Source organism: Spermophilus citellus (assembly GCF_964194105.1).
Source record: "Spermophilus citellus genome assembly, chromosome: 4".
In the NCBI taxonomy this organism is placed as follows: Eukaryota; Metazoa; Chordata; class Mammalia; order Rodentia; family Sciuridae; genus Spermophilus; species Spermophilus citellus.
In genome coordinates this window covers 200,449,220-200,464,555 of record NC_138185.1, presented here as the reverse complement: position 1 = coordinate 200,464,555, position 15,336 = coordinate 200,449,220, and the positions used below count along the sequence as shown (strand labels likewise).

General features: G+C 41.6%; 2 protein-coding genes across 20 annotated transcripts in view; one reads left to right on the top strand and one right to left on the bottom strand.

Moving 5' to 3' along the window:
* The window catches only part of TTLL5 (tubulin tyrosine ligase like 5), a 268,480-nt gene extending 262,113 nt beyond the window's left edge, over positions 1-6,367 (bottom strand). For 9 of the 17 annotated variants that reach the window (XM_081289249.1, XM_081289236.1, XM_081289235.1 and 6 more), the window contains exons 1-2: positions 6,211-6,364; positions 4,626-4,794 (exon numbers count right to left, since the gene is read on the bottom strand). In XM_081289249.1, coding sequence (XP_081145375.1) covers positions 4,626-4,699 — 74 coding nt within the window. In that variant the 5' untranslated portion in view covers positions 4,700-4,794; positions 6,211-6,364. Of the gene's footprint in view, positions 1-4,625; positions 4,795-6,210 lie in introns of all 17 variants that reach the window. The other 8 variants (XM_081289255.1, XM_081289239.1, XM_081289240.1 and 5 more) reach the window with 3 other exon arrangements.
* Positions 6,368-6,668: 301 nt separating this feature from the next.
* Positions 6,669-15,087, top strand: ERG28 (ergosterol biosynthesis 28 homolog). Of its 3 annotated transcripts, none has more exons than XM_081289264.1 (5): positions 6,672-6,818; positions 9,087-9,249; positions 11,595-11,685; positions 14,352-14,470; positions 14,597-15,087. In XM_081289264.1, the coding sequence occupies exons 2-5, from the start codon at positions 9,117-9,119 to the stop codon at positions 14,674-14,676; spliced, it is 423 nt and encodes a 140-aa protein (XP_081145390.1). In that variant the 5' UTR covers positions 6,672-6,818; positions 9,087-9,116; the 3' UTR covers positions 14,677-15,087. The 3 variants fall into 3 exon arrangements, with proteins under 3 accessions (XP_081145392.1, XP_081145390.1, XP_081145391.1); XM_081289265.1 differs by having other exon boundaries at positions 6,685-6,818; positions 9,091-9,249; XM_081289266.1 differs by lacking the exons at positions 14,352-14,470; positions 14,597-15,087 and adding an exon at positions 13,699-14,334 and having other exon boundaries at positions 6,669-6,818; positions 11,595-11,710.
* The last annotated feature ends 249 nt before the right edge of the window (positions 15,088-15,336 follow it).

The following is a 15,336-nucleotide window of genomic DNA, read 5'->3' as shown; positions in this document are numbered from 1 at the left end:
AGGGATGGACCTTGACTGGTTTCAGCCAATGAAGGAATGTGATCGTTCAGTTAGTGATTGGTTCAAAGATGGAGACATAAACCAATTATAACCCATGAGAAAGAGACATGTTCCCAGCCCCTGACACCTTCTCTTCCACAGTAACTACAGGTGATGGCCTCTCTTTCCAAGAGCAGAATAAGAATGAGAAGTCTGGCACTGCAATGGTCATTTTGAGATACTGAGGGGAGAGCCCAGAGCTGTCAGTGAAGAAGGAAGTCAGAGGAGCCTAACTGACAGGAGGAGAGAAATGAAATCCTGGGTAATAGTCAGAGCTGCAAAAGCAAATCTTGCCTAAATACGAGTTATGAATGCCCTGTCTTATTTAGGACAATTTGAGTCTTACTGTAATCCATTGCATGTGTAAAGAATAAAAACTGATATATTCCCAGTAATTTATATACCCCTTTAATACTCTATAATTCCTTTTTAAACCAATTTGATGTCCCATCCTAAGATTCTGGGCTACAAACCCTAAATTAAAATAAGAATCTCAATTAAAATCATATTTAAAAAAACATGTAGTAAATGGGAAAAAAATATATTATATAATTCTTCTACTACAAAATCATAAGGCTTCTCTTTCCCTATCCTCAGGAAAACTCAATTTAATCATCTTAGATAGATGATATTTACTCATGGATTAAGAAACTCTTTGGCTAGGAAAGTAGGAAGGGGGAAAAATTAAAGGAACTGAGTCCCTACTATGTGGCCAGTAATGAAACTAAGAACTTTCATGTCATCCCACTTACTCCTCTTGTCCATACGATGAACTAGAAAAAAGTGTCTCAGAAGTTCAGTAACTTGCCCAAGGTCATACAGCTGCTTAAGTACACAGGTCTTTGAACCCCGGTCTCTTGTTCTTTATACCCTTTGCTGAAAAATCATATCTCAGTGAAGTTCAGCATATCGAACACCCTGAACTCAACTCTTCCGGATTTAAACGAATCAATTCCTTACTTGGAATAAGATTCATTTAGCCAACAATCACTCTAAAAAACTCACATGACCACACCCCTTAACAAGAGCCATACCACAAATCTCAGGGCCAACTCACATCCTTCCAATCCAATCTGAATGCACAGGTACCAGGCAACTAATCTTAGAGGTTTCAGCAGCCTGTAGACTTGGGTTGAGCTGCCATCAGCTTTTTAGTGAAGATAGCAAAGAATGCCATACCTCGTTCATTTTCTGTTTTCTAGAAATGGAAATGTAAATGCTAATTGTTTTTTTAATGTTTTCTTAGTTGTAGATGGACACAGTAACTTTATTTTGTTTTACTTTTATGTGGTGCCAGGGACTAAATCCAGTGCCTCATACGTGCTACGCAAGCACTCTACCACTAAGCCACAACCCCAACCTGCTAATTGTTCTTGTTCTTGGTCATGGTACCTATCTGTGAGAAATGGTGTTTATAGGATCCTTTCTTTTTTTCTTTCTTTCCTTATTTATTTATTAATTTGTTTGTTTGTTTGTTTTAGCAAGGATGAGTTTTGGTGGTTTGCTCGATTTTTAACTTAAACACCTGTAAAATATGGGCTCAGACCAGATGATTCCTATGATCTAATTTTTCCACCATATTTTCATGTCAGTGGATAGAGGGAGCAGATAGGCAGCCTGCACTATGAAGTCTTGGACAAAAGAATGTTGGAAACTATCCAAAGTTCCCTGTCAATCTAGCACTAGCTACAAACTGGCACCACTGTGCCTTAGCACTTACAAACAATGGATGGCTGCTACAGTTAAAAATGCCCGACCAGATCAGCAACACAATAGACAGACACACAGCTGGAAAGAGCCACGGCCCTGATTTACAGTCTGTATGTAGCCATATCCCTGACAGAGAAATCATTTCATTTATAACCTATGGAAAGTAAAAGTAGTAAATCATTAGTTCACCATGGTCAACTGAAAAACACTTAAGGCAGATGTTAAATTGTCACTAAAAACATGCTCCCAGCAGGTAGTACTAACGGGAAGTAAAATTTTAAATGACTGGGAAACTGAACATTGGGACCTCACAGGTTCATTCACATCAGAAACTAGTAATACGAAGAAAATGCATTTTCAGACATGAAAGGACAAAGAATTTTCAAGACTAATTACTGAAAAAGACCAGTTCTATGGCTCATTTTATTGAAAGTCTAATAGTTGGTTTTTATTTATTTATTTAGATGCCAGAGATTAAACCAAGGGGCACTTGATCACTGAACCACATCCCAGCCCTTTTTATTTTATATTTTGAGACAGGGTCTCACTAAATTGCTTAGGGCCTCATTGAAGTACTGAGAGTGGTCTTGAACTTGTGATTCTCCTGCCTCAGCCTCCTGAGCCTCTGGGATTATAGGAATATGCTGCTATGCCCCACACATTTTGGTTTTTAAGAAGCTATTTCATGAGGAATATACACTATTCACTCCTGGGACCCAGCCTACATAATTCAAAGACAGAGATACACAGCAGATTAGCACTCCTGCATCTGTGACCTCTTCGTACCACTGCCCCTGCTAGCAAGGCTTCCACACCACAGCCCACCTCAAATGTCACTACCTCCATAGAGCTTTCACCACCAGCTCCTCCCGTCCACGACCACACTCTCCTTCCTGAACCCCTGCAGCAGTCACTGTGAAATTGTTTATTGTTCATCTTTTAAACTGATTTAAAATCACTTTTCATGATAGAAATTAAGATTACTATTTGTTCAGTGACTAGAGAAACCTTATATTGAGTTCTTATATGAAAATTTCCACTTCTACATATAAATATATATTTGGGATCCCCAAGCAAAATACAGAATAGCCTCTTTACATTTATTATTTGAAATAGTGCTATGTAAAACAAGGACTGCTAGGATGGTTTCTAACCCTAAAGTCCAGGACTACAAGGCGTTAACACTTTCATAAAGCCTAGGGATCTGAGTGGATCTTACTTACAGTTGTCTAAGGACATACATCTCTGGATCAAATCAATATCATTATTCGACTGAAGGCCTTCTAAGTTTCAAAACTTTCTCAAGGTAAACCTATTGTGAATAAAATTGCTCACATACAAGTGTCCAATAAACAAAAAATAAGCTGATGGAACAAGATAAAAAGTCAAAATTCAATAGTAGAAGTCTGAAAGAAAGAAAAGCAAAAGGTCCAAAAATTTGGATGGGGTAAAGAGAAATAACATCTATATTTTCAGTAAATTCTATAAGAAACTTAGCCTTTCTCAACTAGGAGTATAGGCAGAAAACCAGAGGAGTACTAGCAGTGTCTGTGCCCTTCCTCTAAGCCCACTAATAAGACAGTAATGAAGTAAAGGATCAATCTTAAAAATGGAAAGACCGATGCTTACTGCAGAAGTTAAATTTTTTGTGGAGTAAAAGGCCACACTCTGAAAGAAAAATGGCACAAAAGGCCAAGTAACCAGAGGGAATTACCCATTTAATTATCCTGAAAGAGAATGACCCAAATATATTGTTAAATTCCTATTATTTTCTATGACCTAATGATGAAGAGAAGTCTTTCCTCAAAGCTGTATTAATGCTTCAATAGTTTTCTTCAAATGCTATAAAGTAATGTAATCTTCTACCCTATAAAAAGTCTAACATAAATTCAATGAACCAGTTAGAATTTTGTCTTACATTTGTATGGTACTTTATGTAATTTACCAAATAATTTCTCACATATGATTCTATTTGATCCAAACCATACCCACACAAAATAGCCTGGGAGATACTATCCCTATTTTTCAGGTTACACAGCACACATATATCCAAAAGGATGCAGAGTACATAAGGAAAAAAAAAAGATATCTTAACTTTAATACAAACTGTCTCTATATTCTGTGTCAAATATTAAAGAAGGCAAAGCAGCAAAGCTTTTCAAAATCCAGGAAAGCTAAGTCCCTGAGGAAATTTCTTGATATTTATAAGGCCAAGTTTAATAAAGTAGAAATAATATCTTCTAATTAAATAAGATATAATACTTTAATCTCCATATTAAATGAGAACAGATGAGATGAAGCCCTTATCATCATTTATAGCAGCTGCACTTATTTCTATCATTCATTTTTATTATGAAGATCCAACGATCAAAATATTTGGACTCTTACTAAAAGAATTCAGGAAAGCAATTGTGGTTCAATGTATGCAGAACAGGCTATAGAATCTAATATCCTGCCCTAGAGTTGCCATGGTAAGTTATATGACCTCTTTATATTACCGCCACTCTATCATTGAAAGGCTTTTGAGAAAACTAGCACAACAGTCAACATCACAATTTGGAAACCTACTTTTATTAAATATCTAAAAATTTGAGTCTCCTTATTGGATGTTCTGCTCAAAAGTGCACCAAAAGCTACTACCTACATTTTACAACATCTAGAGCTGATATTCACTCATGAACACAGAAACAAAGCCTTATCTCATTTCTGATATGTGATGGGAACTAATAAAATCTTGATCATCTAATGATTATGGATAAAAGCTAAAACCAGAGCCAGACAATAGCAATAGAAGAATACTGGGTTGAACATATGAGTAAAAGAAACTATTTTCCACCCCAAAGGTAAAGGGTCAAAGCAGGCTTGCTGTTACTTACTCTTGGCTTACCACCTCCTCATCCTCTGAGGAAGATGCTGTTTCCTCCAGGTCCCGGGCCATCACGACTGGCATTTCCTTTAGAGTTTGTCATGCAGTCAGCAGACAGGGGCCTCAGAGACCTTTCCTTGCAGATTCACTGGATCAGACAATTTGGGTGGCACAGATTCCTGCAAGAAAATCAAGTGATCTGAAACATAATATAGCTTTCTCTTTCTTGATTTTGCTGGTGATCTTCCAAATAATGAAAAGGAATATATTCCTAAATAGTGCCCAAACTTCAGAATCCTACCTTCTATCATAGTGCCTCAAATATGTCACAAAAATCAAGATTTTTTTCAAACATACTATCTATGCTCTGTGTAGTTGTAGAACTTAATTAAGTTTATTTCTCTCCCTTGTCTTTTATATACTAAGTCTAACGTATACCAAAGCAGAAAATCCACTTCACTTTTAGGGCAGTCTGAGGTAGATGGCTGATTCCCTAAAACAGATTCCTTGCCAGACAAATCCAACCTGGGTTAAAAATAAAAATTAAGACTCAAGTTTCCAGACCCGTTTGAATGTATTTAAACTGTGACAAGCTCACAGGCTAGCTGCTATCATATTTCTAGTAAAAACAATTCACCTGAACTAAAAGATTTATGAATATAATCCTCCTAATCAAGGGTCTTATAAATAGGTGGGGAAAAATTTTCAGTGCCCTTCCAAACATTCTTAATTATTCTCACTAAAAATCACAAACTTCAATCTTAATCTTAGATAGGTATTAAATTAGGAAATTCCCAACACTGCATTTCTAACTTAAAAACATTTTTAGAGGAAGGAACAGAAACTACAAAGAAAATAAAAATTTTTAAATGACCATAATCTCAATACTCAGAGATAATAATCTCGTGTCAATGTTTCTAAGATATTTAGACTCTTACTAAAAGAATTCAGGAAAGCAATTGTGGTTCAATGTATGCAGAACAGACTATAGAATCTAATATCCTGCCCCAGAGTTGCCATGGTAAGTTATATGACCTCTTTATATTACCACCACTCTATTATTGAAACTTTATTTTCCTACGCATTTATATAAACAGTAAGATTGTAAATAAGACGAAAAACACCCACCCGGATATTTTTCAAAAAAAAGGGGGGGGGGACGAAATATCTAACAACCTTAGTGACTCTCTTCAGGGGATTACAAAAGGGATTCCCCAATCTTTCCCCAAAATGTTGAGAAGTGCATTCAGTTAAAACAAGCCAAAGCTCCAAGAGAGGAAGGTATGCCAACCTTTGCTGGGCTCCTGCAGAACTAGGAGAGACTCCGCGCTCGGAAATGAAAGGAGTCTGGCTGAAAGGGAGTCCTTGCCATGAAGGGTCTGCCCTCAGCTCCAACCCCAGCTCATCCCAATCCCAGGTAAGTCCGCGGGTGCTCCCCACGGGGAAGGCGCGGACACTCTGCAGCAGCAATTCAGCCTGGCGCGCCCGGAAGCCAACAGCTGCTCCGGACTCAGGGGAAGTGCAGCGGACGGCGCCCGCCCAGACCTGCGAGCGCACCTCTCAAGGAAAGGGAGCAAGCCAGCGCAGGCGTTTACCTGTCTCATCTTCCCATGGCTCGGAGCAGGCAGGCGAGGACCGCGCTCTGCGCCTACCTTCCTCCTCCTTCCCCAGCCAGGCTCACGGCAGTCGCCGACGGCTGCTTCCCCCGTTACTACAACAACCAACAAGCAACCGCCCGCTCGGAGCCACTGCGCAGGCGCCGCCACCGGGCGCTGACAACGCCCGGCTGCGGGCGCTGAAGGATGTCGTCACTGCGGCGCGGCGCGGGCGCTGAGCCCTGTTGCCGAAAGAAGGATGTCTGGGCTCCTATTTTCCACTCTTATTTTCTCCGCCCCTAAAAGGTTGATTCCCATCCATAATTCCGCCACGCTCAACAGGAGGGTTTACTGAGTGAGCGGCGTACCAGAGGAGAGGCTTAGGCAGCGGCTACCGCTGATTGGCAGCGAAGGGGTTCACTCCCTATCTCCTGCTCCAGCGTATCGTGAACAGCCAATCAAAGAGAGGGCTGACCGGAACGACCCAATCCTGAAGCCCGGCTGAGGACAGGGGCGGGGACAAATGGCTCAGGTGGACTTGCGGCTGGAGCAGTCCTGAGGGAGCTTATTTGCTGCTGGTTCTGTGGTGCTGGGGGTCCGATCGCCAGGTAGGAGAACTTGGAGAAGGAGCTTGAAGGTGTCTGTGTGGCATCTGATTGGGAGGATTTGGAGAGCCTGCGATAATAGAGGTTGCCAGGGAGGTACCTTTGGGGGAAAGGGGTTCGAGAGAAGATGATAAGGGAGAGTCAGGAACATGGAGTAAATTGGGGAAATGAAGGAATGGATGAATGAATGAGAAGCCTCTGTGAACTTAGCACTGTGCAAGGAGCCTTCACTTTTTCTCATGTAATTTCTATAACCCTTGAGGCATATATCTGTATCTCCCTTTTGCAGATGAGGAAACCGAGTTGCAGAGTATAAATGACTTGTCCAGGGCCCCATAGCTACTGAATGGTAGGGTTAAAATAGGAATTCCTCTCTCCTGACTCTTAACTTTTAACACCTATGCTGTGCTGGGCCGGGGAAGAATTGAAGATAGATGTTGTATACTCTGATAAGACCCTAAAGCTTTAGGGAAATGGGATTGAGGAATTGGTGGAGCAATTCAGAAATGATCAGGTTCTTGTCTTCGGCTATCTGCTGGGATTTCTAAGATTTATGAAATGGGAGTCATAAGTTCTGCTGAAAGGGCGTGGCATGAGGGCATCCATGCAACTTTTCTAACTCTGGCAAGAGACATGAAGCTCTAATTGAGAGGGGGTGAGGAAATAAAAAGAATAGGTGATTCATGGCCCAGGTTGTAAATGCCAGTGATGTCCAATAGACACCTATGCACTCAGAATTTGGACAGAGTCCTCCTTTGTAACACACATTTCCCTGAGGAGCTCATCAATTCACTTTTTCTTCTCTAGAGCTCTTTCTTGATTGGAGAAATCAAGAAAGAAATCACACTGTCTCAGGCAGTTGCTGACTTAGATAACCTAACTCAGCTGAGTAGCATGGAACTGTACTGAAACTCTACTGCCAAAGTGTCAAAGGAAGCCCAATATTTTATTGTCACTTCAGACCCAAGAAGTTAACCAGACAACAGAGAAAACTTGGACCAAAAGATAATAATGAATATGGGAAGAAGCTGTTCTTTATTAGAACTTCTTTATCTGGGATGCCTTTAAGTCAAACTGATTGAAATCACTATTCAACAAGGGTTGGTCTAAGATTTAAATATTTGGTCTAAGATTTAAATATACTTGAAGACAGAAATGGATATGGTATGTTTGTCTTCATCAAAAACAGGAACATCATCAAAATATTCTCAGTGAGATAGTTTAGCAACAAAGTCTAACAGATCTCCCTGCCACATGTTAGCTGTATAACCCCAAGCAAGTCACTTATCTTCCAACTCTCATGTATACAATGGAAATACTAATAGTTTCTGTCTACCTTGTTGTAAGGATTAAATGAGATGATATATGTTAAGTTCTTGGCACAGTGCATGGCACAAATGCCCAATAATTGATGGCTATTGTAAATTTTCTTACAACCCAGTACCCAAGATTGCTGTTTCTTTCTCCATAAAGTCACAGCAGTTTTTTTTTTTTTTAACTTTTAAATTGTCCTAGTTTATGAAGCATGGTATATCTGGGAACCACAGTGAGAAAAACCTAATGATATAAATAGTGCCATTATACCACAGGTTCCACTCAATTGTATAAGGGTTTTATAGGCTTCAAAGAATCTGTCAACAATATCCAGGCAGGTGTCTGTAGTGGACTTAAAATCAATCACTTTTAAGCCACTTGCATGACAAAGGAATGGTATGAAAAAGTAAAGATATAGAAGTCCTGATTCCAGCTAAGAGAAAGAAGTTCTGATTTAGGGCAATCCTGTATTTTGGAGAAATTACTTAGACAAAGATAAGTACTATGTCACTTATTGAAAAGTATACAGTTCATTCGCCACTCTTGGTGTGACTAAGTATTGGGACCAGTTTCCATAAGCCACACACAGAGATCCATTCTGTTACTTTTTAATAATATAATAACATAATAATAATGATGTTTGTACACCTCCTTTTCTCTCCATTTTATCCTGGCAAATTGGTCATGTCCACCCATTTTATTATGGAACCTTTGTCTCTTTGATTTAGGGTAAATATACACAGATATCAGGCTAACCCTGTGAAGTAAGAGTAGTGTGTTAGGAAAACCAGGGGCGAATGGATAGAAAGAACTTGGAGAGGAATTTGTGAAGTGATTGGTCAACTAAGCTCTGAACAGCCTCCATGAGTGGGATACAAGCTAAGCACAGAGGTGAGAGGGCTATGGTTAAAGTAGACTGACCCTCATCGCCTCATGTCCTTTGCCTTTGTTTCCAAGGCAGAACACCTCCTCTGGTCTAAGGGAGTCATGAGCCGTTTCCTGAATGTGTTGCGAAGCTGGCTGGTCATAGTATCCATCATAGCCATGGGAAACACACTCCAGAGCTTCCGGGACCACACCTTTCTCTATGAAAAGCTCTACACTGGCAAGCCAAACCTCGGTAAGAACTCAAAAAACTGCATCCTATGTGGGAGTGATCTAGCTTTGGTTCCCAAGGCAGGCTGTACATCAGAACAACCCGGGAAACTTCAAAACAAATCCAGGCACCTATTTCTCTCTCCAAATCTAATTAATGAGCCTGGGAGAAGCTCAGGAATCCAGTTTCTGAAAACCTCCAGGTATTTCTGATACTTTGGTAGCCATTAGAGTTAACAAACCATAGAAAGCACTTGACCTTTTCTCCCCAAGCTTCCCTGGATACCTTTTTGTTCCTTTTATACTTCCCTGGGCAATTAGGGTGTACAAAAAGGTTTATTAGAGAAAGTGAGAGAATAGAGTTGCTTGGTGACTCTGGGATGCTCCACTCAAAAGACATCAAGAAGCTTCAGAATCCCAGAGCCCTCTTCAGAAATCACCTGGTCCGTGTTCCACGTTAAAGGTGGACAGTACTATCCAGGGTCTTCCCAAGCAGTGACGTAGTCCCTGAACAGATTCCCCAGATCCCTTCAAAGTGGTCTTCCAGAATGAAATGTCAGAATAGTGGCTCTCCCCAGTCCCAAGCCTCTCTGCAGAGAGCATTTTTACACTATAGCTTGTACTTCACCACGTGGGTATGTGGGGTACTTGGAGCTACAGCATTATTTTACAGCAGCTGTCAGTTCTGTGTCACACTAACAGCTAACCCAGATTCCTGCTCTGACCTAGCTCATCTTTCTGCCACATCTAGGTATAAAATGAAATTAAATAGGCTAAGGATCATTTTGAACAAAGCTCAAATATATTAGGAGTAAAGAACCTGCAAAGGAAAGCAGGAAATTTCTGGGTTTTCACCTTTCAGGGCTGCCTCATGGAAGCCTATATAGATGCCCAGGATTTTAGAGGTCATCTGGTCTAGCACTTTGATTGTAAAGTTGAGACTGAGAAGCACAGAGGTCATATGACTTGCTGTACAGCTGAGCAGAACATATATGTCAGGAGAAGGGGTGGAAGCTGCCTGCGTCCAGTGATTTGGGGGCTCCTGTGGTGTTCTCCTAATGGTAGCCATGCTCTGGACTGTCCCATTGAATTTTACCTGGTCCTAGTCTGGTTAGGCCTACTGAAGCATTCCACTTAAGTCTCTTACAAATGAGAGCAAAATTTCCTCAGTCTTCTCTTTGGAAAAGCTATCAAATTATTTACAAAAAGGATGTAGTTCTTGGGCTGAGGATGTAGCTCAATGGTAAAGCACTTGCCTAGTGTGTATTGAGATGCTGAAACAAAAAGAAAACAGGTAGCCCTCTAGGGCTAATGCTAGATATTTGGTTGGCGTATGGAACTTTTTCTTACTACCAACTAAAGGTGCTCAATGCTGTGAATTTGGTAAAGCCATGAACCTTTCCAAAGGCTAGAAAATCCCTGAAGCCCAATTAACATGAAGAGATCTTTCAGTCATCAGTCTTGTCCCTTGAAATTTCTCTTGCTCAGGAAGGGATAAACCAGCAAAGGAAGTATCTTGCCTTCACTGTTTGGCATTTCCAAGCCACTGGATGCCTTAAATTAGTGGCCCTACATTTGTCACCCGAGCAGGGAGTTTCTAGAAAATACCTAAGCCAGTGCCGACCTCTAGAGTGTTTGGTGTAATTGATCTGCCACCTGGCCCTCAGTAACTTTATAAAATTCCCTCAGTTGATTGTAATAAGCAGCCCGGGTCAAGAACCACTGTTATGGGGGAATATGACCATACTTTGAGGGAAGGGTATTTAATGCCTCAGTGCCAGAATGAAGCTATCCAAAACAGAGTGCCCCCAGCAAAGCCCAAAGAAATAGCACTTTATTTCACTATCGTATACACAGAAAACCAGCCTGGTTTCGGCTTTGTTCAAACAACATAGATCTGGGTTCAGAAAGAGATCCAAGGGTTTAGGTCTCACTGTATCTTTTAGGTGTCTAGATTGGTGCCAGTATCTCTGAGATCTCTCCCTGGATCAGTCTTAAAGTCTGTGGGTCTGGATCCCAGGCATCTCGTTTTAACAGAGCCATCTCACAGCATTCCCTAAAACCTGTCCTGGCCCAGTCTTTCTGGGCTTCCAGGCAGAGAAGACATAAAGTGCTGTATCTAAGAGTTATTTGCCTAAGTGGGTTTTTTGTTGGGTATCCACTCTTGGCAATTCCCCTTCTAACTGTAGACATCTGAAGCAGTCCTCATTCTGGAATTCCTTCCTTCCCTTACTTCTAGTCCCTAGGTATGACACCAGAGCCTCCACTCTGCCCAGCCACAGGGAGGTGAGGCTCAGCTATCTCCTATGAATATCCAGAGTGTGGAAGGCACCCCCCTTCTCAACACTCTTGTTTTTTTCTACTACACAGTAAATGGCCTCCAAGCTCGGACCTTTGGGATCTGGACCCTGTTATCATCGGTGATTCGCTGCCTCTGTGCCATTGACATCCACAACAAGACGTATGTAAGGGAAGGAAGAACTTTAGCATCCTTTTGTTGAAAATCAGGTGCTAGGCATGTTGCCCTCTCTGTTGAGACCTGTTAATCCTTTTACTACATTAGCTTAGAGTGTTACTAATAAAAGGCCAGTAGGGTCCATCCAAGAACATAATAGGCCTAACAAGTCTTCTTTAATATCTGAAATGTCTTTGGAACTGACATAGCAGACTGGCAGTGTTGTTATCTAGTGGTCTGCATCATATCCCTCCATTCCTTTACTAAAGAATCTGCCTTTCTTCTTCTAAAGACGTAGAATGATGTGCTCTTTTAGCTTCCGTTTGTTGTTATTGTCATCTTGATTTATTTTGCAGAGCTGTAGATCAGACCCAAGACCTGGTGCATGGCAGGCAAATCCTCTGCCACTGAGCCACGATATGATCTTTTTAGAGTAACCACCCACACATAACTTTCTCACATTCCTCTTTAAGCAGCAGGAATGATCAGAAACCTTGATGTATGAAAAAAGAGGAACCACAAAGTAAACTGACATGCTTTTACAGAGTCAGTAGGTGAGGGTGGGAGAGAATCCCCTTGCTGCCTCTGTGGGGACCAAGACAAGGTGCAGAACAATCTTAGGCAGGCCTCGCCTCCTGTCTAGACAATGCCATATCCCGCTCTAGCCACTGGAGGGGGCTCAAGCTTTCCTCAGCAATAATCATCCCAAGCTAGGTGGAAACGTGTGCTCAGTTCTCTGGGTGAGGCTGTCAAAACAGCCTCACTCGCAAATATTTTTGTCATATCCAAGCTCTCAGCATCTGGGAAGAGAGAAGGCAGTAATATTTTTTGAATCCCCTAATTATGCCAGGAACTTTCATGTACATGACCTTGATTAAGTCTCCTCCTAACAGCCCTGGATTCTCATTCCTGATTTTGCAGATCTGAATATTAGAGACCCAATTAATTTAAACTGAGGAAGACTGACTCAAGTGGGATTTGAATCAAGGGATTTAAGCTCTCCATCTTTAATTTTTTTTTTTTTTTTAACTTGAAACTATGGTTTACTTGTCCCAGTTTGACACATATTTTTGGAAGCAGTATGGTTTAGTGGAAACGTCCCAGGACCAAGAATGAAAACAAGAAAATGTATTCTGGTCTTGATTTTGTTGGTAATTAGCTTTACAGAAACAAGTCTATTATTTACTTTTCTCTGCACCTTGGTCTCTTCATCTATAAAATGATAACAGATAGCTGTTCTACTTCTCAGGGTGACAGGGAGGGAGGATTGAATAATCATTTTAAAGACCTTTATTATGGCTGGGTGTGGTGGCGCATACCTGTAATCTCAGCAACTTGGGTCACTGTCTCAATTTTTTAAAAAGGGCTAGGAATGTAGCTCAGTGGTAAAGCACCCCTGGGTTCAATTCCAAGTACAAAATCAAAAAAAAAAGAAGAAGAAGACCTTTACCATGATGAAGAATTGGTGATAGGAGAAGAGATCAACTTCTGTTTCTGTGCTCATAGAGTAAGCAGAGATAAGTCTTACTTGTCCTTACCTCTGTTCCCCAGGCACCTCTCCCATTTTCCCACCATGGGACAGCTGCGAATGCTGACTTGCTATTTCTGGTCCTTTCTAGCCTAGGACTTTGATCCACACATTTCCGACGTGCGTCTGATACTGTTCCCTCTCTCACTGGAGACTCAAAATCAACACACATGCGTACATGTCTATTAATATATAAAAGCATGTACCAGGATGATAAAAACCAGATTTAAGATATTGACTACTTCAGGGGGAGGGAGAGAGAGGACAACAGGATCAGGGTAGGATAAGGGTGCACAGAATGCTATAACTGTTAGATATAATATTTCATTTCTTAGGGAAAAAAGTATCTGAAACAAAAATGTTCAAATGTTAAGATTTGATGGAACTGCATATTAGTTAGTTGCACTGGGGTTCATTATAACATGCTACCATCTTTTTAATATATTTGAAGTATTTCCTAATTTTTTCCTTAATTTCATACTTCAAAAAAGAATATCAGCAATCCAAGAGGTTCACCAGCCAGTTGCCTGTCTCTTCTTCATCTCGGAGTCAAAACTGAAGAACAATCCCTTACCCCAGGGGTCCTTGAGTCCTCCCTCTAACCACTTCTGTAGGCCAAGACACAAAACAACTGGCTGCAAGTGAATCTAAAAGCCCCAAGATGTCTTACTCCTTCCTCTCAATTCCAGACATTCATTCTGTGTCATCTATCTTTTAAACCCTGACCGGCACAGGGCCAGACACCTACCAGGTGGGCTTAGACTAGACAGTCTGCCAAATTGGACAAGCAGACTATGTAGATGTGATGGTTCACAGTGGTACGCACAGCCTAGGGTTGCCCTAATCCAGGGTCTGCCTCACTGTAGCCGGTTTCTCTACCTTGCTATGACTTGGGGACCCACCCTGAGTGCTTGGACCATTCTCCTCCCAGATAAGCCACAGAGCTACCTTTAGTTTGAAAGCCTTTTGTTTTATCCTAGGTGAGAACAAATTGAGGTGATCATGCAGCCAGGTATTTCTCAGGAACACGCACCCTTTCTCCTCAGCCGTAGTCACATGGTTGTGTATCAAGTCTAATACTTCCTGCCATGCTGTACCAAACAAGCAGTAATGCCCGTTCCCATTTCTGTCTGCTCTCTCGTAGCCTCTACCACATCACACTCTGGACCTTCCTCCTCGCCCTGGGGCACTTCCTCTCTGAGTTGTTTGTATTTGGAACTGCTGCACCCACAATTGGTGTCCTGGCCCCACTGATGGTGGCAAGTAAGCACCCCACCCCCCCCAGGCCTCCCTCAGCAACTGTCCCAGCACCCGGGCTGGTGCAGGGGACAGGTGCATGGTAAGAAGGCCCCGTGTTTACATCCCCACTCACCTGTCTCTGTGTTCAAGGTTTCTCCATCCTGGGTATGCTAGTCGGGCTCCAGTACCTAGAAGCAGAGCCAGCATCCAGACAGAAGAAGAGGAACTGAGGCCACATCGCCACCTCCCACCTCTCTGTCTCCTCTTCATTCTCTGCTCTTTAATTTCTTCTTTGGGGCTCCATCCTCAGCCCCTTTACTCACTTTTGGCCTTTTAAGTTGTTGAGGTTTTGCGCTTTTTTTTTTTTTTTTTTGGCACTTAAAAACATTTAAGACATAACATGCACACAGGGAAGTGTACGACATGTATGTACAATTTAAAGAATAATTTTAAAGTCAACATTCAAATAAGCCACCCAAGTCAAGAAATCACCTGTCCCTCAAAAGCCTCCCCACCTGCAGCCTCCCGTAGGCTCCTTCTTCCAGCCTTCTGCTTTTGTTCTTTTTTTTTTTTTTTTTTTTTTGCCCTTTTTATTTCCATTCCTCGGTTTGGCTCGTGGTGGGGATGTGAGAACTGTGAAACCTGAAGCTGCTGCCCACCCCGCGCAGCTGTGACCAAGGGCTGCTTCAAGGGGCTGTCCACACACTGGGCTCCTCTCTGCTGCTAGACTCTCAACTCTGAACCCACCAAGGCAGTTCTTCTTCTGTGTGAGCAGGACTCTGGCTCTTCTTTTACTACAGGTGGGTGAGGGTTGGAAGAGTCTGGGCTGTTTTTAGACCTTCTGGTCAGCTGTATTTGTGTAATGAATTTTGTAATAAATAGTAAAACCC

What these genes read in the sequence shown, in the direction of transcription:
- ERG28 (XM_081289264.1), top strand. Translation starts at nt 9,117, where the DNA reads ATGAGCCGTTTCCTGAATGTGTTGCGAAGCTGGCTGGTCATAGTATCC. An exon ending in CACTGGCAAGCCAAACCTCG is followed by an intron (nt 9,250 to 11,594) that starts GTAAGAACTCAA and finishes TCTACTACACAG; the next exon opens with TAAATGGCCTCCAAGCTCGG. An exon ending in GGCCCCACTGATGGTGGCAA is followed by an intron (nt 14,471 to 14,596) that starts GTAAGCACCCCA and finishes TCTGTGTTCAAG; the next exon opens with GTTTCTCCATCCTGGGTATG.